General features: G+C 42.6%; 1 protein-coding gene across 4 annotated transcripts; it reads left to right on the forward strand.

Moving 5' to 3' along the window:
* The first annotated feature begins 606 nt into the window (after window positions 1–606).
* LOC121268573 (ultraviolet-B receptor UVR8-like) lies at window positions 607–23,930 on the forward strand. 4 transcript variants are annotated; one of them, XM_041129700.1, is made up of 11 exons: window positions 610–989; window positions 1,743–1,816; window positions 1,906–1,990; window positions 2,308–2,439; window positions 2,533–2,769; window positions 2,933–3,178; window positions 20,622–20,665; window positions 21,838–22,020; window positions 22,519–22,609; window positions 23,291–23,334; window positions 23,437–23,930. In XM_041129700.1, exons 1-11 carry the CDS (start codon window positions 770–772, stop codon window positions 23,557–23,559), a joined length of 1,479 nt encoding a protein of 492 aa, XP_040985634.1. In that variant the 5' UTR covers window positions 610–769; the 3' UTR covers window positions 23,560–23,930. The 4 variants fall into 4 exon arrangements, with proteins under 4 accessions (XP_040987093.1, XP_040985634.1, XP_040987744.1 ...); XM_041130419.1 differs by having other exon boundaries at window positions 611–989; window positions 2,939–3,178; XM_041131159.1 differs by lacking the exon at window positions 22,519–22,609 and having other exon boundaries at window positions 607–989; window positions 23,437–23,717.
* The last annotated feature ends 215 nt before the right edge of the window (window positions 23,931–24,145 follow it).

Here is a 24,145-nt window from a genome sequence, read left to right on the forward strand (position 1 = left end):
ATATTTTCACATAAAATTAATATTAATGTTCTTGTATATAAAACAGACACGATTATCATAATGTCTCGTTTATTTTTATAAAATTTTTTATTTAATCTCATTTAATTATTAAAATTTTTTTAAATTATAATATAAAATAAAATAAATTTTTTAAATTTTAAAATAAAAATAATATTAAAAATATATTGTAATAATTTTTATTTAATTTTTAATTTTTATTAAATACGAGACACGTTCCAACTGCACAATCATACAAAACTGTCAATTTTTTAATTTATAAATATCACGTCTCAAGAAAATTTAGTGAATCGGAGGGCCCCACGAGTGACGTACGACGGCTTACACTTGTCTACGGCAATGATTAGGTTCTCGTCCGAGGCGTACACGTGTCATGAAATGAAAGCTAACACGCCAGCTCCACGCGCGTGGCCTCTGGAGTTCTGGGAGCCGGAGGGAATGAGACCTTCCAGAAACTTCTGGCCAACTACTGGCTAGCAATGACCGATGCATCTACGGTTATAATCCTGACACGTGTTCAGGTTACCACGTGAGCATCCTACGTGGCATCCCCGTGTCCCTGAAAATGATACGCCTCCATTTTAATGCACCAAGCGAGGACAGGTTAGGGCACCATGTAAAAGAGTCCTCCGATGACCAACCTCAAAACCCTCTTTCTCTCCAAACAGAAACCTCAAAAAAATCCTGTCAGGGACCAACCATTACTGCCACACAGCCTTGTTTCCGTATTTTCTTTTCCTGCGTAAAAGCAATGAATGGCGGTGGAAAGGGGGACGCCGAGGCCGTGAACATGGAGGAGGAGATTAAAGGGAAATTAGTGTATATGTGGGGCTACCTTCCGGGAGCTTTACCACAGAGGTCTCCGCTGACATCTCCGGTTGCAGTCAGGGTTCCTCCGACCATTGGCTCCTTCGGGGACTCCTGGAAGGATGTTTGCGGAGGGGGTTGTGGGTTCGCCATGGCCATTTCCGGTGCTCTCACTCTGTCACTATTTGATTTTCGTTTTTTCCCTTGTAATGTGGATTCATTAGCTGTTTTTTTTTTTTTTTTTTTTTTTTTTTTTTTTTTTTTCTAGTTTTTTTTTTTTTTTTTTTACACAAGATTTGGCGTTTTCTTTGATTTGGATTTGGCAGCAGAGTTGGTTTATTAGTGCATTCGATTCTGTTTGGTTGTCGAGAAAATGTGTTAAAAAGAATGAAAAGGGAATGCTCGGCACATAACGTTTTGGTTTTGGGATATGGGAATATTATTATTTTTTTTTTCTGCTCCTTCACCACCTCTCTCTTTCATATATAAAGTTTCCACTCTTTAAAATGCTTTTTGTCTTCTATTTGCTTACGAGAAGAGTGTTTTGTTTTTTAATTTTCTGTTTTGAGTTTTTTATGAAAAAAAATTTCTTTTGAATATTAAAATTGGAAAACGTACGTCTTGTGGGATACAATCTTTTCCTCCAAATTAGCTTTGGAGCACCATTTTTGGGCACCTTGTAATTCTTCCTGCTATAATCGCCCTCGGAAATGAATTTTCAATATCTGTGCATTTCAATACGTTATTATATTTAAAATCAATTTCAAATATAGAAGGACCGGTTTATCCTTCTCGTTAGTCGTAATTAATGCTTCAGTCGTGGTTCACCTAAATTTCTTGCATTTATAGACCCAAGTTTTACGGGTAACAATTTGCTAAAGTTAGCTGCACTCTACCGATTCTTCTTTTATGACCAGAGTCCGGAAAGCTCATAACATGGGGCTCAACAGATGATCTGGGGCAAAGCTATGTGACATCCGGGAAGCACGGGGTACTGCTTCATTTCACACTCTAATTCACTGAGTTTCAACTTATTATAATTTCTTAGCTTGTTTGTGAACCAACTTTATAATTGAGAAGGAAACTCCGGAGTCTTTCCCTCTTCCAACTGAAGCTTCTATAGTGAAAGCTGCATCAGGTTGGGCCCATTGTGTTGCAGTTACAGGTAATTTTGATTCTTTACGGCATTTCAGTGTAGAAAAAAAGAAAAGAAAAAAGAGACTCTGTTCGGGTAAATGAATCAAGGGTGTAGAAATATACCTAGAAATAATTATTTTCTGCTAGTCATCTCCAAGCTGGCAAAAGCATCCAATCAGTTGTTAACTATTTTTTTTTTTTTTTTAAAATAAGAAGCCAAGGTGTGCAATCCAAGTTCACGAGAAGTATAAAAGAGAGAATCAACATAAACATATATCTTGTAGTTCCCTGCGTAACGTACGCTGTGTAATCATTTAGAGAATGAGTTTCTTGTGTTGAGTACAGAAAGTGGAGAAGTTTATACGTGGGGATGGAAGGAGTGTGTTCCCTCTGGAAGGGTCTTTGTAGATCCAACACTGGGGGGTTGCTACGAAAGGGATGCACTTGAGAGGCAGAGTTCTTTTTTGACAGAGCAAGGTAATTTCAGCTTTCCATCTTTACCATGAATTATGAAAATGGAGAAAGTCGTGTATTCTTCTTTTCTGACTTGTAGAGGTGGTTCTCTGACAGTAAGTCCACCCTCTCAAGGGTCACGATCAACTGGAGAAACTGTATCTGGTATTGATGCTAGAGGAGGTGGAGAAGAAAATACAAAACGAAGAAGAGTATCTTCAGCAAAGCAGGCAGCTGAAAGTTCATCATCAGGTGATGAAACTCTCTCGGCCTTCCCATGCCTCGTAACGCTGAACCCTGGAGTAAGGATAGCTGCTGTTGCTGCTGGGGGGCGCCATACTTTAGCATTATCAGGTAATTCAACTCTGTTCTCACTAACTGTTGCCTCGTAGTCACAATTTTGATTGTAGTTTTTTTCATCTTTTGTGGCCACTGGACCTGGGTTGATATACAGTATGAAATTTGTAGTGTAAGGTCAATCATTTAAATCAAGACATATGATACTGATCATCCATAGTTTCAGATTTAGGACAAGTGTGGGGCTGGGGCTATGGAGGCGAAGGGCAGCTTGGTTTGGGTTCCCGGATACGTATGGTGTCCTCTCCTCATCCTGTACCTTGTATAGAGTCCTCTCCTTATGGAAAAGATAGATCCATATCACTCTCAAGAGGAAGCATGAGTTCTGAGGGACAGGGTTTTAGAGTTCCGGGAAGTTATGTGATGGGGATTGCCTGTGGAGGGAGACATAGTGCTGTAATCACAGGTATGCATATGAAGTAGTTTTACCACCAAGTATCATGTCATGAGCATTTTATGTTTGATCCTCTCTGATATTGTCAGTTTGAAATTTTAACACATCTGATTACGAGATCATGCATGCATATTCCCTAGCTGATGTTAGAGGTTGCTGTATTCCGTAACTCTAGAAAAGAGACTAGTTTTTCCATAGTGAATTCAGGTTCTTACTAGGAGTTGTAAGATTTATTGAAACATTATGAATCTATGATAGCACACGAATCTGAAACAATTCATAACTTGTGGAGATGGTGTTTTGTGTGTGTGCGTGTATATATAATGGTTGAGTGAAGAGCACTAAGCATAATTACATATGCAAATTCCAGTTGAGAATGTGAGGCTCATAAAATGTTATTTCAGAGTAATAGAGAAATGATCTTTATCAAGCTTACTAAAATGGTGGGCATCGATCTTGGTGAAGAAACTTTTTTAACCTAACTGTTCAAAATGTTAGAGGTTGCTGTATTCCGTAACTCTAGAAAAGAGAGACTAGTTTTTCCATAGTGAATTCAGGTTCTTACTAGGAGTTGTAAGATTTATTGAAACATTATGAATCTATGATAGCACACGAATCTGAAACAATTCATAACTTGTGGAGATGGTGTTTTGTGTGTGTGTGTGTGTGTGCATATATATATAATGATTGAGTGAAGAGCGCTAAGCATAATTACATATGCAAATTCCAGTTGAGAATGTGAGGCTCATAAAATGTTATTTCAGAGTAATAGAGAAATGATCTTTATCAAGCTTACTAAAATGGTGGGCATCGATCTTGGTGAAGAAACTTTTTTAACCTAACTGTTCACCATGAATTTTTTTTGTCCTGATATTAACTAGAGTTATGATGTTGAGGTGATCTCAGATGATCAGTGAATAATAGTGAAAAAGTAAAGAAAAAAATAATGAATAGTAATAAAAAATAGTGAATAGTTTGTGAATAGTAGTAAATAGTCGTTAGGTTGGCAAATCATGTTTCGGGTCGTGTTCGTGTCGTGTCAATTCATGAACATTCGACTATATAGGTCAACTATAACCCGACTCGTTAAGCTAAACTTATCAAACTTTCAAACCCTATCTTAACCCATTTAGATAATGGCTTGTGTCGTGTCACCCGTATTAACCCGTTTAATAATTAATTAGAAAGAAATTAACACAATCCAACCCATTTAAACCCGTTTCATGTAAATAGGTTGAGCTAACATGCATAATTCATTTGACCTGATTAACATAATTTCACATAAAAGTTAAAATCTATATTTATTAGTAGCAAAAATATTCTAAAAAATATATATCAATATTCTTCAAATTTTAACATATAATAAAACCAATATTACAAACCATACAATAACAAATATGAGTGTTAGTGTCGTATTTTGCACGCTTTTGAGCCAGACTCTGGTCTTCAGAAATGGGCCTGCAAAAGATATGGGAGAAGACAACTAGGAGAGGGTGGCCTTGGGGCTGGGGAGTCTCCGATGCCAAAGTTAGTAAATTCTTTTTGAAGTTTGTAAATAAGTGAAAGATTCTAGGGATCAGAGAGTTTTTCTCATACCTGGGGCTTGCTACTTATACCATGGGTCTGGGGAGGTGCAGATCTTGTTTGTCTCCACGGAGTTCGTGCCCTCCTACTATTCTTGCTGTCAGAGTCCTTTAATGTGGCGTGGTTCTGCAATGGCACCATCAATGTGGCCTGTAGCTCGATAGTGGTGTCATTAATGCAGCGTGATTTTTAGGTCTTGCTTTTATCTCTTGTGAGTCGTAAATATTCCCATGTCAGCGGATCGAGAGTTCTCTGCATTCCCCACTGCATTCCATACAAGTCCCCAGGTTTAGAATGTGGTCGAGTGCTGTTAGGCTGATCTTGTCTTGTCAGTCACGTGCCCCTTTTTTTGGTTGACACTTTGTTTTAAGCATGGTCTCGGCGACGCTGAGGTTGGGTATTGGGCCGAGGTCTAATGGGCTTTGTGAAGTAGAGAAAACCTTCTTACAGTTACACCGCCAATTCTCCTTGGACAGGTCCGAGGGAAATTCTTTCTTCATTCCTCTAGTCCTTGCACTGCAAGCCTATTCGGCCTCTTTTGTTCTGAGTCGGGCAACGGTTGGTCTCCCACTTTTATGGTTGTATTGTGACGGTTGCGTTTCGCATTGAATGACGTCTCTTCGATTCTCTCATCATGACCTCGTATCAGGCAGGCATTTATTTCTCACGTCGTTTAAGTAGATACACTTTGTTGAAGCTGCGACAATCGAGGGATTCCGATGCTTTGGGAGACACGTGGAGTTATGTTGCCTCAGGAGGTCAACCACCAATCTCGCCTATATAAGGCCCTTTCCCCCGTGATAGTCATGTCACTTATTCTCTTTTTTACTTTGTTCTCTGCATTCGTTTCTTGCTGTTAGACTCCTTTATTCCTTTGTTTTCTACCAGTTTCCCTCCGAAACTCCTTTACTTTTCTTCTAATCACTCATGGCCTCGAAGAAATCTTCACACCCTTCCAGGTTGGTACGATCCTCTGGCAACGCTCGCGCTACCGTCGGCCATGGTGGCACCACTTGAAAGAATTCACCGGATTTACATGGCGATCTATGGCAACTCCTGCCAAACTGGAGTCGTTGAAGGAGACCTACAAGGTCCTTTCAAAAGTGGAGTTTGTGGTGCCCTGCCCTCTCCCATCGAAGGGGCGGTGGATTTCGAGGGCTTCGGCACCAGGGTCGCGATGTACCCCGCCATGTTCTCCCGCGGCCTTAGGTTGCCCTTCTGTCGGCCAGTGCAAGAAGTATTGGCCTTCTTTAAGCTGGCGCCTGCCCAGCTTCCTTCTAGCTCGTGGAGGATTCTTGTTTCGTGCTGCGTCATTTGGCACAGTGCGTTAGAGGAGGTCAGGTCAAACTACCCGGACCTCACAGTGCGCGAGTTCTTTCTCACCCACAACATTTTAAGGAATGGTTGACACCTCTACAGCTTCCAGCCAGTCCAAGAGTTGGTTCGGTTAGAGGCATGACGTACCATTGTGAAGGGGCATAATCGTCGGTTCTTCTTCTTGTCGGGCGATGGATGGGAGTTCCTGGTCAGGCAAACCATAAAGCGTTGGTTCCCCGTGTATGCTAAATGGGGCACTATGGGCGAGGATAGAAGCCATCGCCCTAAGCCGACCCTGGAGGTGGCACTCAGGCTCAAGGTCATTCAGGCTTGAGTGGAGGCACATTAGGGCGATGTTTCTTTGGAGGCTCTGTTGACCGTGGACAACCTTCGCTGATATTGGGCCCCCTCGACCAACTTGCGCTCCAACTTAGGCTTCCCATAAATCTGGTCATGTTGTGTGCCTGCAGTTGCTCCCCTAGTCCGCCGGTGGAAGGGAAAGGAAAGAAGCCCCGGAGGATCTCCCTCGTCAGTTCTGATTCTGACAATGTTCTCATTCCTCCCAGGGGTCCGTCTGTAATGGAGCTTGTTATTAGGCCCTAGCCGTCGGTACCCAAGAAGATGGCGACGATAGCCAACCTCCTTGGCATCATGCCGTTGGTTCAAGGCGTTGATGCTGAAGTTGCCCCTATGGTCAAGGTCATCTCCTCTGACGATGTCAAAGTGGCGGGGGCTGCTGTTTTGGCCGGGGAGGTGACGACACCTGGGGTTCCTGACGAGGGGGAAGGTGAGGAGGTCGTCGACGAGATTCTTGCGGGCCTTCGGGCAACGGCTTCGGTGTGCCACGCCAATCGCATCCGCCAGATGGAGAGTAGGCTCAAGAGGCTATTTGCAGGGGTAAATTTTTATTTACAAACTTCTCAAACTCTTTGTTTGTTTCCTTTCTTGATCTGGATTCGAACTTGTGTGGCAAGTGTTGGAGCGTCTGGCTGCCTTCATAGTGGATGACCAAGAGGAGGTGATGAGCAAGAACAGGGCACTTCACTTACTTGCGTAGTTGGCCTTAGACTGTGCGGTGAAGGAGCGGAAGTAGAAGGAAGAGGCCGAGGAGGCCCTTGCCCACTTGTCGAGATCCCAGGGCGAAGTTGGCACTCTCTTGCTTCCAAGGCGACGAAGGTGTTGCAGCAATCTCTCGACAACTGCCAGCTGGAGCTTGAGTGGGTGCAGACCGAGAACCAAGAGTGGTTCTAGAAGCTTGAGAAGCTACCATCCGTAGTTTGTAGAAGGAGTTGTCATTTGTCTGTGGTGTTCGCGATGACGCGTGGCACTTTAGTTATAACGATGGCTTAATGAAGACTCATTCTTCAAACCCCTTAGTGCGACCTCAGGGTCCTGTGCGTGGGAGATTTTCCTCTGCATAAAGAGTCTCTGGACCAAAGTGTTCTTCTCGGGTAGGGTCTGGTTCCGAGTGCCCTTGGTGGTGGCCTTACGGGGAACGATCCTGCCTGTTGAGGGTGGACTTTCCTCGGCCGCAAGCTGCATGGCTCTTTCCGGGCAGATCTTCTTGCTCTTCTTTGCTAGTGTTGTCCCAAGCCTCATTTGCCGCTTCTTATTCTTGCCATTTTGCTTATTGTGCTCGCCTTCGAGGCCATTCCTGTCCGCCATCTTCACCTCCTCCAAAAGTTTCTTATATCTCTCCTCAACTGCAGGTGGTTTCTAGCGGCTCCTGGGCGATTGCTATCACCGTACGACTCAATTAGTTGCCTCATTACATCCCTGTTGATTTTTTTTTAAAGGTAACCTCGGGCGTTATTGACACGTTGTAGTGATGGAGATCTATGTCTGCCACTTCCACAGAATATGATTTGATCGGGCTCGATTGTGATGAGTCGCCTTGCGTTATATCCGGCTCCAGGCTACTCTACAGCTTCTTGTTGTAACTTGTTCTTTGTAACTCTGCAGCTTTATGTTGTAACTTGCTCCTTGTAATTCTGCGGCTTTATATCGTAACTTATTATGATTAATGATATTGCATTATGTGTTGTTGCGCCTGGCCATTTGCCTTTGCACATTCTTCTTTTCTGTTTCTTTTCCTCTCTCTCTCTCTCTCTCGCCGACCTAGGGGGATTCCCCGCAGGGAATTACAAGATTCCTAAATACCCCGCTAGTTGTCGGGTAGTCGTCCCCTCGGGACCTCTATGTGATTTACAAGACGATTCCTTCCCAATTTTTTGTCGTACCTGCTGGCTTTAGTCGCGCGCCGTTGCATTAGTTGTTTTATGTTGTACTGGGCTCTTTGTAATTCTGTGGCCACATGTTGTGGTTGTCAATGATTAATGATATTACCATTTGTTGACCGTATCCGACTATGTCTCTTCATGCATTCTTTTTCTGCTGTTTTGTTCTTTTTTCATTTGTGGCTGGCCTGGGGGGTTTGGCCTTGAGGATTCGCCACATAGGGCTTTGCAGTCCACCCCTGCCAGTGCCCGGCCCATGCCTGACGGTCCCGCTAGTAGGCGGCCTTCCTGTTCGCGCCCCTTTCATTGGCCTTTATCATGTAGCCGTTCTCCTGGGGCCTTAACAACTTTGTTTAATGAGGCCGGCGTTCTCCGCATCCTCCTTTATTTTACCCCGCCTGGTTCTTTCATTCTTCTACTTTTCTTCGCCTTTATCGTATAGTCTTCTAGTTAGGCTATTCCCGTTCTCCGCTGTGGGGAGACAAGATGGCCTTGGCTCGGCTTGCCTTCTTGGTCCACGGGGGGGTTAAGTTGTCCGGACAGTTTGGAACTATACCCGTCTTCCTCTATCAGCATTTTGTATCTCTATGCTGATCGGGAAATAAGAATGTCATCATTATTTTGCTTTTGAGGACATGAGCTAATGTTGCAAACTTGGGCTCCCTAGCCTTTGTCGTATTGTGTTTGTCATTTTCTACCATGCCACTACTGCCTGCGTTGTTGACGTTTGTGCCTTGCGCTCCGTATTCGGGCGGTCCATAGACTTGGCCCGCTCTCCTTCGGGGAGAGGTTGGAATGCCTCATGCCAAACCGTCTCTTTATCTCCCAGAGAGATAATTTGGATAGCGATGTGGCTAGTCTGCTCCTTCATTGCGATGGAGGTCAGGGTAAGCATTCGGGTAGCCTCAGGGCTGAATCTACTCTCATTCGCGGGAGGGATAAGAAGACCTTTGGCTCATCCCGTCCCTTTGTTCCCCGCATGAGGTAGGTTGTTTAGGTAGTCTGTATCTGGACCCGCTCTCACCCATTGACACCGCAAGAAAGGGTAAGTTAGGGTCAGGTTGGCGCTGATCCCATACTTCGTCGCAGCGGGGGTCGGGGTAAGTTATTCGGGTAGCCGCGAGTTTGATTCCGCTCTCCACTGTGGGAGGGATAAGGTAATCTTTACGTCTACTTTTCCCGATTGTATCCTGCAGGGAGGTAAGTCGTTCGGGCAGTCTGTTGTTGAACCCGCTCCCGCCAGTTGACACTTACGAGGAAGGTAAAGCTTTTCTTCGAGTAGCTGAGGACTGACGCGCACTTCGTCGCGGGAGGAATAAGGCAACCTTTACCTTTCCCTCTGGTGCCCGCGGGGAGGTAATTCGGACAAGGATGTGGCTGGTCCGCTCATTTGCCGAGATGGAGGTCGGGGTAAGTTATTAGGGCTATCGGGGGGCTGGTCCCACTCTTTCGGACGCGGAGGTTGAACCACCTGTCAAGATAAGTCAAAATAGTGTGAATAGTCGAATAATGGCCTTTGAGTGATCTGTATATTATATAGGAACTTTACAAGAGAACTATACATGGGAAGAAACTAATTGCTGAGTGATTCTAGCATTCTAGCCTTATATGTGAAAACTATATATTCTGTCAATATGCTAACTGTACAAGTCTAAGCAAAGAATATAATGAAAAAAGATTGATTATGGAAGCTGTCCATTGATAGCCCCCTCAAATTGATGCTGGTTGATCAACAAGCATCAATTTACTACTTAAGAAGCAATGTCAATGGCAAGTGAGAGCTTTGGTGAAGATATCAGCAATTTGTAGTTCAGTGGAAACATGTGGAAGAGTGATAACACGAGCTTCAAATGCTTCACGGATAGAGTGACAGTCGACTTCAATATGCTTGCACTCATAATAGATAGGATTGGTCGTGATCTGAATAACACTTGTATTATCAACATGTAGAGGTGTAGGATTAGTCTCAGAAAAATCTAGCTCAACAAGCAAACCTCAAAACCAAATAATTTCAGAACAAGCAAGCGACATTGCTTGATACTCAGATTCTGTAGATGACTTAGAGACTTTGTCTTACTTCTTACTCTTCCAAGAGATCAATGCATCACCTAAGAACACATCCCAACCAGTGATGGATTGACATGTATCAGCACAATCGGCCTAATCAGCGTCGCTATAAGCAGTAAGGTGAGGAGAATTGCTTGCAGGAGAGAATAAGCCACGGACAGAAGTGTCTTGAACATAGCGTATGATCCTACGAACATCAGCCAAATGAAGATGATGAGGGTTCTGAAGAAACTAATTGAGTTGCTATATTGCAAAAGAAATGTTCGGTTTAGTAATGGTGAGGTAGACAAGACTACCCACCAACTTTCGGTATAAACTGGGATCAGCAAGTAAATCACCCTCCTCTTTACGAAGCTTAACATTCAATTCCATGTAAGTATCAACAGAGGCGGCCTACTGTAGGCCACCTCTGTTGATTGAGTGAAATACCAGATGGACTACGATGCACCTCAAGACCGAGAAAATATGTGAGAGACCCAAGATCTTTCATATAAAAGGACTCAGAGAAATGAGTCTTAAGTTGGCCAAGTAAAACATAATCGGAACCAGTAATCACAATATCATGAACACAAACCAAAAGAACAAAAATTCCCATGTCTAATTTTAGAAGAAACAAGGAAGTGTCATACTTGCTTTGCTTGAATGAGAATTGTAATAAATTGGTTTGAAATTTATCAAACCAAGCCTTCAGAGCTTGTTTGAGACCATAAAGGGAGCAGAGAAGCTTACACACATGCGAAGTCGAATAAGAAAACAATCCTTGGGTTGGCTTCATATAAATACACTCTTTAAGATCCTCGTGAAGAAAATCATTCTTGACATCCATCTGATGTAATGGCTAATCATTGGAAGCAGCATGAGCTAGAATCGTACGAACAATAGTCATCCTAGCCACGGGAGCAAAGGTCTCTTCATAATTGACACTATATTCCTGATTATTCCCAAGTGCAACAAGCCGAGTTTTGTAACGATCCAAATTTCCATCAGATCGAACCTTAACTGACTAAACCCATTTGCAACCCAGAGGAACAATTGTTGGAGAACATGGCTCAATGTCCCAGGTGTGATTGGCCTCTAAAGCGACAATTTCTTCCTGCATATCTTGTGGCCAACAGTCATGCTTGGCAGCTTGTGAGTAGGATGTGGGAATATCAAAATTGGACAATGCAGCAGTAAGAGCTGAAATAGAATTGCCAGAACTGGAAGAACTAAACCCATACCTATCCGGAGGTACCGATACTCGAGGAGAGTGACGTACTAAAGGCGTTGGAGGTACTATAACTGACTGGTTCTGGAGCATGGTAGGATCAGATATCGGGTGAGCCACCGGGAGAGACTGTGGGCGGGAGCGTCTCGTATACACAATACCTGGTTTAAAGCGAGAGCTGATTGGATGAAAATCAGAGAACTGCTGCTCAAAGGAGGGGAGTACCACAGTAGAAGGAGAGGGCACAGAAGACACAGGAAAGAAATGTTGATTTTCAAAGAAAATAACATTCCTAGAAATGCGTGTGCGATGTAATGTAGGATCATAGCAAACAAATCCTTTTTGACACATTATATCCCAAGAATGCACATCTAACAATTGAGTAGATAATTTATGTCGCTCATGAGGAGGTAAATGAATAAAACATACACAACCAAAAATACGGAGATTATCATAACTAGGTTGCTTAGCAAATAAGCAGAATTAGGGAGACTCCATGTGTAAGACTTGGAAAGGTAAACGACTAATCAAGTGAGTAGCAGTTTTTAGAGCCTCGACCCAGAACATGGATGGAACAGAGATTTCTAACAAGAGTACGTACCACATCAAGAAGACGATTTTTGCGTTCCGCTACTCCATTCTGTTGAAGAGTAGCAGGACATGGACGTTGATGAATAATACCTTTAAAAGCCAAGAATGCTTGAAACTCCGTAGACAAATATTCACCACCAGAATCTGTGCGTAATGTCTTAATAGTTGCAGAAAATTCATTTGCAACATACGCTAAAAACTCAGTGAAAGTACGAAAAACCTAAGATTTAGAGCGAAGAAAATAGACTCTAGTAAATCTGCTATGATCATCAATGAAAGTCGCATAATATTTAAATTTGTCATGTGAACTAACTGAGGAAGGTCCCCAAACATCATTATGGATAAGATCAAAGCAGTGAGAAGCTCTACTAGCATGCAAAGGAAAGGGAAGAACTCTGCTTTTACTAAGTTTGCAAGAATCACATTCAAGAGATAAAGAAGAACGTTCTTTATTACCAAGAAAACCAGAGTGTAATACATGAGATAAGATTTGAGTATTGAAATGGCCTAAACGATGATGCTACATTATACTCAAATCAGGAACATTATTGCAAGCAAAAGACTTAGGAGTGGTTTGGATTCAGAGATGGGTTGAGATGGTTTGTGAATAGTAGAATAAAAATTGAATTATTTATTATATTTTGTGTGGTAATTTGGGAAAGTTGTTTTGGAATTTGAAAAAGTTAAATTGTTCATTATATTTTGTGTGGGAATTTGAAAAAGTTGTAATGATGAGATGAGTTGAGGTGAGTTGAGGTGAGGTGGGTTTTGAATGCAAACGAGGCCTTAATAGAAGAAATTGAAAAAAGTGCTGGAACAGGTAAAAATAGTGAAAACAAGCGCCCCATTTTAGGTCCCTTTGCGATAGGCTCTCTCGTTACTTGGTCCTGCATAGCACAATCATCACCAGAAAAATTAACAGCATAATTTTTATCAACTAATTGATCAACAGAAATAAGATTCGTGGAAAGCTGAATAGCAAGAAACACATCAATAAATTTAGAAGAGGCATCTCCGATAGCAGCTATGGGCAAAGAACTGCCATTGGCAGTCTGAATGGCAGATTGACCAGCATAGGGCCAAACATGACACAAAGCGGTGGGAGTATTTGTCATGTGATTAGAAGCCCCCGAGTCTACGTACCAGAGTTTAGTAGAAATTTTACCTGGAAACCCCATTTCAGATAATGCCGAAATTAGCATCTGTTGCACCATTTCTGGTGTGCAGTAATTTGCAGCAGGAGGTGCAAGATCAGAGGAAGCACCTGAGGAAGAGCCATGTGCTACAAAAGTTGTTGTGGGAGGAAGAATAACAGAAGTCTGAAGTGTTTGGGCCTGACGATTCTGGGGGCGAATACATTCTTTGATAATGTGACCCTTCTTCTTGCAATAAGAACAATATTTCTTAGGACAATTGGCAGCAATATGTCCATATTCCTTACAGTAGAAACATTGCAAATTTTTAGAATTCATAGGTGATCCTCGTCCTTGGGCAGCATAAACCACAATTGTCGTCCCGAAACTGCCATGAGATTGCTCCAGAAGAGCTCGAGTACTGAGACGTTCTTCGCGAAGTAACTCACCCAAACAAATATCAAGAGAAGGAACAGGAGATCTGGTCAGTAGAGAGGTGCCAGCACATATTCTGGGCGTAGTTTCATTAGAAACTGATCACGCCAGCTAGTCTCGTGAAAAGTCTTAATAGTCGAAAGAGTGGCAACATGAACATCTGTTGTAACCAAATCAGTATATTCATGCCAAAGAGTCAAAAATGCTGAGTAGTAGTCTTAGATGGAAAGATTACCATGTTGAAACATGGCAATCACATGTTCTAACTGAAAGCGACGGACATCATTATCTTGATGATAAACCTTCTTCAAGTAATTCCACATGGATTGAGTGGAGCGATGAGCCTGCAAGTTGGTGACAATATGCGGCTCCACTGAACCAAGAAGCCAAGACATGATCCGAGCATCAAATACAGCCCATGAAGGAAAAGCCCCAAAATCCTTGGATTTGTCAGTATTGGATGTTTGTGCGACATCCGTGCCAGCAATATGACCCCAAAGATATTTTCCCTTGAGAAAAAGTTCAAACTGATATGCCCAAGTAGAGTAATTTGTGCCTGTAAACTTGACACAGGTGCAGAGTCCATCACAAATAAATGAATCCAAGACAAAGCAAAACATAAACAACAACGGAAATCAACCGAGACCAAAAACTAAACTGGAAGTTTTGGAAGTCACGATAAAATCAACAAAGAAGCCGAAAGCCACAAAATATACTGACCAAGCCGAGAAAAAAATTCCACGTGAGGGTTGCTGCACCCAGACCAAGTCGAGAAGCCCACGGGAAGCTGTTGCGACAACTACAAGAAAACCAAACATGCCGAAACTCACCAGAGTTGCGACGACAACTACGAACACATAGAGACGCTGGAAGCACCACTAGAGTGCTGCTCCGACAGTCACCCAACCACCGAAATTGCCGAAAGACCTAGAGAAGGCTGTGTCGACAGCCACCCAACGACAAAAGTTGCCGAAACCACCAGACCCGAAATGGGATTGCCGAAAGTCTAAAAAAAAATTGAAGACAACAAAACTAGGAGATGACTCTTGATACCAAGTCAAGATAAGTCAAAATATTGTGTGAATATCTGAATAATGGCCTTTGAGTGATCTGTATATTATATAGGAACTTTGCAAGAGAAATATACATGGGAAGAAACTAATTGCCGAGTGATTCTAGCATTCTAGCCTTATATGGAAACTATATATTCTGTCAATATGCTAACTATACAAGCCTAAGTAAAGAATATAAGGAAAGAAGAATATAAGGAAAGAAGATTGATTATGGACAGCAAAGCTGTCCATTGACACCACCTATTCACCTATCATCCTTCGTGGGGAGGTAAGTTGTTCGGGCAGTTTGGGACTAGACCTGCTGCCGCCAGTTGACATCACAGGAAAGGGTAGGTTTGGGTCAGACTGGTGTTGATCCCACACTTCATTGCAATGGAGGTCGAGATAATTCAGTCGAGGAGTTGTGGGGCTTATCCCACTCTCTGCTGCGGGAAGGACAATGCAACCTTTAGGCCTACCTTTCCCTATGGTATACCGCAGGGAGGTAAGTCGTTCGGGTAGTTTGTTATTGGACCCGCTTCCGCCTGTTGACTCTTAAGGAGAAAGGTAAGTCTTTATTTTCGAGTGGCAGACTGGTGCTGATCCCACACTTCATTGCAATGGAGGTCGAGATAATTCAGTCGAGGAGTTGTGGGGCTTATCCCACTCTCTGCTGCGGGAAGGACAATGCAACCTTTAGGCCTACCTTTCCCTATGGTATACCGCAGGGAGGTAAGTCGTTCGGGTAGTTTGTTATTGGACCCGCTTCCGCCTGTTGACTCTTAAGGAGAAAGGTAAGTCTTTATTTTCGAGTGGCCAAAGGCCGACCATCACTCCTGCAAGAGGGGTAGAGTAGTCTTAGGCATTATATTCGCCCTTTTCGCCTCGTGGGGAGGTAAGTTGTTGATGGAGACTTTGTTAATTTGCAGTTGTAGATCACGTTGATGGAGTTGACTTTGGCGATTGAGACTAAGTTGATTTTGTTGGTGGACAATTCGTTGGGGTTACGTTATGTTCCTAAAATTTGCCCTTAATTTGCCATTGAAATACAACAATTCTTTTATTAGGGCCTGTAACATGTGCATGGAAATATATTAATTTACGATAATGAATTAGCTTAGCAAAAGCATTTTCGTAGATGTTCGATGTTCCAGGGATGTGGCAGCTCGTTTCCTCGAGAGTCTCGAAGACGATACGAGCCCGAGCGGTTTGTGGCTATGACTACATAGGGGGCCTCCCATCGGGGCCTAGCTTTCCTTCGTTCTTTGTTATGTTCCTATCTCTTTGAGTACGAAATCCCCGACCTTGAATGTTCTCGGACGCACGTGCCTGTTGAAGCATCTCTCAGCCCTTCTTTTGTTGGTCGCGGTTCTTATTTTGGCTTCTAGTTTGACTTCTTCCAATAAATCCAGTTGTTCCTCTAGCCTCCTATCATTGGATTCATGCTTGAAGTGCTGAACTTTGTAGGTAGGGATTCTGATCTTTATTGGCGGTATTGCCTTGTGGCCATATGTGAGGGTAAAAGGAGTTTCCCCAGTCTGCGTTTTCACTATGACATGGTAGGCCCACAAGACGGTTGGGAGTTCTTCTGCCCACGCCCCCTTTCTGTTGTCAAGCCACTTTTTGAGCATTCCTGTCAGTGTTTTGTTAGTCGCCTTAACTTGCCTGTTAGACCAGGGGTGTCCTGGAGATGAGTAACGGAACTCGATCCCCAGTTCCTGGCACCAATTGCAGTAGTAATCGGAATCGAATTGCTTCTTGTTATCCGATATGATAGTACGAGAGATGCCAAACCTACAAACTACCGCCCTCCATAGCAACCGCGTGATGTTGTTCGCCGTGATGGTTGTTAAGGCCTCGGCCTTGACCCACTTGGTGAAGTAGTCTGCAGCTACCACCACAAACTTTACTCCTCCTTTGTTAGGGGGAAGTGGGTCTACCAAGTCAATTCTCCACTAGGCGAAAGGTCAAGCCAATGTGAATGACGTCAATTCTTTTGGTGCGCAATGGGGCACCCTGGCGAATTCTTGGAACTTCCGACATTTTCGTGCATATTCCTTGGTGTCACGCAGGGCCTCAGGCAAGTAATACCCCACCCTCATTACCTTCTCGGCCAGCATCTTTCTCCCTGAGTGATTCCCACAAATCTCCTCGTGTATTTCTACCAACACATATTGCGCTTCTTTCGAGGAGATGCACCTCAAGAGAGGTGCCGAATGGCCCCTTCGATACAGAATTCCCTCGATTAAAGTGTAGCGCATTGGTCTATTTCTAATCTTCCTAGCATCTTATCTGTCCTCTAGCAACTCATTGGTTTCCAAATGCCTGAGTATGTCCTCGGCCCATGCTAGGGCTCCGGGCAGTACTTCCATTACCTCAATCCCTACAACGGGTACTTCCACGGTTCGGATCACTGTCTGCTCTGACAGGTGGGAGTTTTCCTGTCTGGACGCTACGCGTGGCAGATTATCCGCTTTCTGATTTTATACCCTCGGCACTTGCTAGATATGAAAATACTTAAAATGGGGACGCTTAACCTCTACTAGTGCCAAGTATTTTTTCTACTTTTCGCTTCTTACAGCAAACTCTCCACGCACTTGATTGACCACTACCTGAGAATCAGCCCGTATTTCGATTTCGATGGCACCTAGAGACCTAGTTACCATTAGCCTTGAAAGCAGCACTTTATACTCTGCCTCATTGTTCATCGTTTTGAACATCAGTTTGATGGCGTAATTGTACTCATTTCCATCGGATGTAATGATATGCACTCCCACTCCCCCTTCAGCCCCGCAAGATGAGCCATCAACAAATACTTGCCAGGGCTTCACGGGAGGTGCATCATCGTTCTCTGCTGGGAAACCAGTAAACTCAGCAACGAAGTCTGCTAGTACTTGTCCTTTGATGGTGTTCCGTGGTGCATAATCGATGTCGAATTTGCTCAACTCCACTACCCAGTTCATGAGCTGGCCTGAGGCGTCTGGTTGTTGTAGCACATTTTTTAGGGGGGTTTCTGTGAGGACCCTTATTGGGTGAGCTTGAAATTATGAGCACAGCTTGCGTGTAGTTACTACCAGCGCAAAAGTCAGTTGTTCTATGCGGGGGTACCTAGCTTCAGCCCCCCGATATGCCCGGCTGGTGTAGTAGACTGACCGCTGGACCCCATTCTCCTCTCGCACTAACGCTAAGGAGGCGACCTGAGTGGAGACCGCCAGGTACAGGGTCAGTGTTTCCCCACATCGGGGTTGGCTGAGGAGCGATGGGCTCATGAGGTACTTCTTGAGGGTTTCGAACGCCAGGTCGCACTCGCCATGCCTGTGCTTTCCGCAGGACTTTGAAGAAAGGTAGGCATTTGTCAGTGGATCTGAACACGAACCTGTTGAGAGCGGCCACTTGTCCAGCTAGCCTTTGTACCTCGTTTATGTTTCGGGGTAGGGCCATGTTGAGAATGGCCTCCACCTTCTCGGGGTTGGCTTTGATTCCACGTTCGAACACCATGAATCTTAAGAACTTTTATGATCCAACACCAAAAGCACATTTTGCATACGATTGACCAGCCACTGGTAGGTGGCACCCGTGTTCTTAAGCCCACAAGGCATCGTCGTGTAACAATATAAGCATCGGTTAGTGATGAACGAAGTTCTCTCTTCGCCTTCGGGGTTCATACGGATTTGGTTATTCTCGGAGTAGACATCCATAAAGCGTAGCATACGGTGATCCATAGTGGAGTCGACAATCAGCTTTCGGACAAGCTTTGTTGAGGTCGGTGAAGTCTACGCACATTCTCCATTTGCCGTTTGGTTTCTTTACGAGCACCACGTTGGACGACCATTCCGGGTAGTGGGCTTCTCGAATGAATCCATCACTCAGCAGGCGGTCCACCTCCTCGGCTATGGCGACGTTCTTTTCTGCATTGACGCTTCTGCCTCACTTTTTTTGGCCTTTAGGTCTACACTAAGGTTGTGTTGTATGACTTCGGGCGCTATTCTGGGCATATCCTCGTGCTACAGACAAATACGTCCTAGGGCTTGACTAGAAGTTGCTGCAGGCTTCAGACGTCATTTCGCTGCTAATCCTTACAGGATGACTTCCAATGGCTCGATTGGTTTCACTTTCCTGAGTATTTGCTCATCTTGGACCTCGCTTTCGACTTCCGTGCAGTCAGGCGGTGGCTGCAAGGTGCAGTCACCCATCGCAAGACACACCTCACTTACCACGCCATTCTTGGGCATCTCTACACAGTTGTGTGCCCATCTTTCTTCCTTTGCGCCCTCTTCAATCCTAAGAACTTGGTTCTTTTACTGGTCAACTTCATTGTCACCGGTAACATTGGTGAGCTTCCGAAGTGTCTGGAATGGGTTGCCTCAGGCATATGAAGTACACGTTAAATCTAAAAAAGGATCCCACAGACGGTGCCATGGTTAACGTCATGTTTTGCACGCCTTTGGGCCAGGTTCTGACAACTCAGGTCTTCAGAAATGGCCTTGCAAAATATATGGGGGAAGACAACTAGGAGAGGGCGGTCTTGGAGCCGGGAAGTCTCCGATGTCAAAGTTAGTAAATTTTCTTGGAAGTTTGTAAATAAGTGAAAGAGTCTAGGGATCAAAGAACTTTTTTGGTACCTGGGGCTTACTACTTATACTATGGGTTTGGGGAGGTGCAGATCGTGTTTGTCTACATGGAGTTCTTGCCCTCCTACTATTCCTACTATCAGAGTTTTTTAATGCGGCGTGGTTCTGCGACGGCACCATCAATGTTGCGTGTAGCTCGGTAGTGGTGTTATTAATGCAGTGTGGTTTTTAGGCCTTGCTTTTATCTCTTCTGAGTCGTAGATGTTTCCATGTCAGCGGATCGAGGGTTCTCCGCATTCCCTGCTGCGTTCCATACAAGTCCCCAGGTAGCGGCCGAGTGATGTCAGGTTGATCTTGTCCTGTCAGTCACTTGCCCCTTTTTCTGGTTGACACTTTGTTTTAAGCATGGTCCCAACAACCTTGAGGCCGGGTATTGGGCTAAGGCCCAATGGGCTTTGTGAAGTGGGGAAAATCCCCTTACAATGAGCATAGGTCTAAAATTACAATTCCAACAATAAAAATATAAGCATATTGAGAAATATCAATATTACAACTTAACAATAATAAAATTTTAATTTTGAAATAAAATCTACACGGGTCAAAACGGGTTGATTATGTGTTAAGCGGGTTGACCCGTTATTGACCCATTAATAAATAGTGTCTTAATGGGTCAACCCGTTTTGATCCGAACCCGTTAACATCAAACTCAAACCCGCTAATTTCGTATTGTGTTCGTGTTGGGTTCACGGGTCGTGTCACATATTGCCACCCCTAAATAGAAGTTAGGTAGTTTGAGGTGATCTCAGATCACTTCACTAACCAAACATAATTTTAAATTAAAAGGTTGTGCTTTGTATGCATTACATTATAAATTGATCAGCTAAACTTTAATTTTTCAAAAACTAACAATGAATCAAGGGTCAGCATGGTAAAAGATAATGATATGTCATTAAGTTAAACTACCACCTCTACATTATTCATATTAATGTACTACGTTTTGAAAGGGGGTGAATCATTGGAATTGGAGGCTCAGCTCTGCAAATCCGTTGTTAGCCTGTTATGTCTGACATGAGTTCGAAAGGGGGTTGGACTGAAATGTTGGTTGGAAATTGAGTTTCATATAGTGATATGCTTCATAGAATTTGCGGTACTACCTATATATTCTGCTCACTGCAGTATCTGATTTGTTTCTCCTTCCCATTTAAATGAGGCTAACATGACATGGACTGACATTTTCCATAAATCATTTCTTGCATTACAGATGCTGGAGCACTACTTACTTTTGGTTGGGGACTGTATGGACAGGTAAGTTCTCCTGGACAAGTGAATTCCTTTTGTTGAATGATTTTTTGCCTCTTGCCTTATTGATCTTTTCCAGAAAAATTTGCTGATTTCTAGTTCAACCTGGTCAACCAACAAAGGTCCTCTAGTTATGTGGTACACCGACTCCGATCTGCCTGCTAATCTTTGTTTGATCTATGACCTTTAAAACTGATATTTGCGGAAGAGTCATTATTCAGAAATTCTCTCTCTCTCTCTCTCTCTTGAATGTAAGAGGTGATTGATTAAAAACCAACAGAACTTATCAGTATGTATCCTAATAAAAAAATATAAACAAGTACTTATCTTTATTTTTATAAGCAAGGCTTCTTTATTTAAAAGCACAAAAGCGTTATCCAAATACACAGGTATTTATCAGTATCTCTCGGTTACATTTTCTCCAGTAGGTTTGTCTAAATGTCTTTAGGTTTGTTACCACTAAGTATCATGTCATGAGCATTTGTGTCTGATCCTCTCTGATATAGTCAGTTTGAAATTTTATCTATTTCTTCAGTTTTGTGACCCACGCATGGTATACTTCCCACTTTGTATACTGTCAATGTACCTAACTGCAGCAAGTTCATTTGAAGCATTCTGTTTGCATCACTTCAGCCATGGAATGTTCTCTTCCAGCTGCCAATATTAGATTTTATATTTTTGGCAACCTTAGTTCCTTTGTTGTCAGTTGATATGAAGAACTATGAACTCGATTAAATCCTGTCAACTGCTTTGACTGATATATGGTATCATTCATTTAATGTTTCTGCACAATTGATTTCTTGACCACGAAACATGGTGGATTTTGTCTTCAAAATCATGCAATCAAATACCCTAAGTATATGCTCTTCTACTTCAGCTGGCATGTTTAACATGTAATTATCCTGGAAACTAGTGGAGTCCCAACTTTCTGATGTTTCTCTAGATCAACATGTAGGTAAAGTGGAATTTGGAGAAAAAGCACTATATTTTTTCAAGATGAGGTTCACTTAGAAGGGGATAATCTACAATATTCCTTTTCAATATTGTTCTCTTTTTAACTCTCATTGTTGCTGCATCTCTTTTCTTTTTTTTTTTCTTTATTATTATTATTATTATTATTATTATTAACTTTGTTAAAGGAGTAAAGCTGTTTGCTTTGTCATGTGTTCTTGTCAAAGTGTGGTCAAGGTGGTACAGATGATGAGTTAAGCCCAGCTTGTGTGTCTTCCTTACTTGGTATCCGGATAGAGGGTGTTGCTGCGGGATTGTGGCACACTGTCTGCATATCTGCCGATGGTGATGTATATTCATTTGGTGGGAATCAGTTTGGGCAGTTGGGAACGGGTGCTGATCAAGCCGAGGTATATACATCTATTCTTTGGTCTTTGTTAGAATGGAAATACAATGATAATCTCATCATATCACACAGTTTAGCTACCGGTACCATGTGATATGTTGGTACTGTGATGGCATAGATTCTAGCTTGGTAATCTATTCAATGGTCCAACCAGGTGGTACTGATTCATGCTCACGCCTTTTATCCATTGAAAATATATATATATATAGGCTTACTAATACCTTCATCAGATAAATCTGTGTTTTTTATATTACCTTTGTTACTGTTAGGAAATTAATTAAATAATTAAATTTACCACTTCACAAGAAGTTTATCTTCTAGAATAATCAATGATTTAACATGATATCACAGCATTTGTTCTGAATTCAAATATTCGCTTAACTCTTTAGTCTCCATTTCCATTAAATATTTCACATGTCAAATCCACTTATAGAAAGGGAGTCTGGCCCAAATATGAATGGAATTTTTGCAATTAACTATATTATTTGAGTTTTCAAACCAGACTCTGCCAAGGCTACTGGATGCTCCAAGCTTGGAAAATATGCATGCAAAATTTGTATCATGTGGGGCTCGTCACAGTGCCATAATCACAGGTACACCACCATGGACTTCTGGAGCCCTCCATTATTCCTTTTTGCTAAGTGCTAACTGAGAACCACGCCCTTCAGCCCATGAGATGTTATGAATCCAATTTTGAAAGCAGAAAAAAAAGGATAACTGAAAAAAGGGGAAGGAGCTTTTGGTGTGCTCGTTCGACACATCAGTACCAAATCAACGTGTGGAAGTTCAATGAAACTTGCACGAACATTTCTGTTATGCTTTTCATTTGTTTGCTGATGAACTGATGTCTCTATTTTATCTGGATATTTGTTAAAGACTATTCAACATTTTGGTCAGCCACGAAATTAAGCATATATGTTTAATTGGTCTGAACTAGAAGTTTGAATGGGCTTGTCAAGTGCAAGTTCAAAGTGATTAATAGTCTTTGGTAAAATTCAGATACTTAGAATGTCTTAGTAAAGGGATACCGAGTCAACAGAACGCCAAATGAATACAAGTCAATATGCATAGACTTTGAAAAACTATTCTGAAAAAGGCTTTTGGGGGAGAGGGGCTGGGGGGTTTGTCGGAGCTATCAAAAAATAACTTGTGCTCCTTGGTCTTGTGTGACAGAATTTATCATGTGTGAGAGATTATCAAATTTGTATGAATTGATGGTAAAAATTTCTTCGTTACTGATATACCTGTTGACTTGCTGTATTTGTTTCTTGAAGAGGATAGGAAAGTTTTCTGCTGGGGATGGAACAAATATGGCCAGGTAATAACGTTCGACCAATTGATCAAGACACCATTACCAGGGCACTTTACTACATTGACATAAGGTTTTACTAATTTAGAGTCAAATGTTTGCATGTGACAGCTTGGTTTGGGAGATGTGATCGACCGCAACATTCCTTCTCAAGTCATAATTGATGGCTGTATACCTGAAAATGTTTATTGTGGCTGGTGGCATACCCTTCTTCTCGCTGAATCTCCCACTTGAATTCCTCCCTTGCTAGAGGTCTTGGGCACAATTTTGTAGGTAGCATTTATTTAGATTGTTAACTTACTGAGTACTATGTATATGTACATACAATAGCTTGTATACTTATACATCTATGCATGTACTCATTCTTTCATGACTAACATGTTCGTCATTGCTGGCCCCTATCTTAAACGCCATTGCAAGAAGGAAGCTTCGATTCCCAGATGTATAGCTTTGTCAGCACAATTGTGTATATCTCTTTGCATTCAATTTGAACTCTGATGTAATTGTGGGTGTAGAGGAAAAAACACAAAACTTTTTTTTATATAAAATAAGATCCCTGCCTTTGTAATTGAAATGTAACTAGGTGTGTTTTCGGGTTTCTTCAATTATATCTTTCTCTTATCTTTTTGGGTGTAGAGGGCAAATTTCTTAACTGCGACCTTAATTCCTAGTAGTTAACTATGCTATGACAGAGTCAAGAGAGCGCAAAGCTGTGGCTTTGTGGGCAGTAGGCATTGTTTTGAATATGAGAGAGGGTCTATATATAAACCTTGTATTTGTAGTCGTGTTTTTGTTAATTTAGTGAGGAGGAAGGCTCTCT

This window comes from Juglans microcarpa x Juglans regia, chromosome 1D (assembly GCF_004785595.1).
Source record: "Juglans microcarpa x Juglans regia isolate MS1-56 chromosome 1D, Jm3101_v1.0, whole genome shotgun sequence".
NCBI lineage: Eukaryota > Viridiplantae > Streptophyta > Magnoliopsida > Fagales > Juglandaceae > Juglans > Juglans microcarpa x Juglans regia.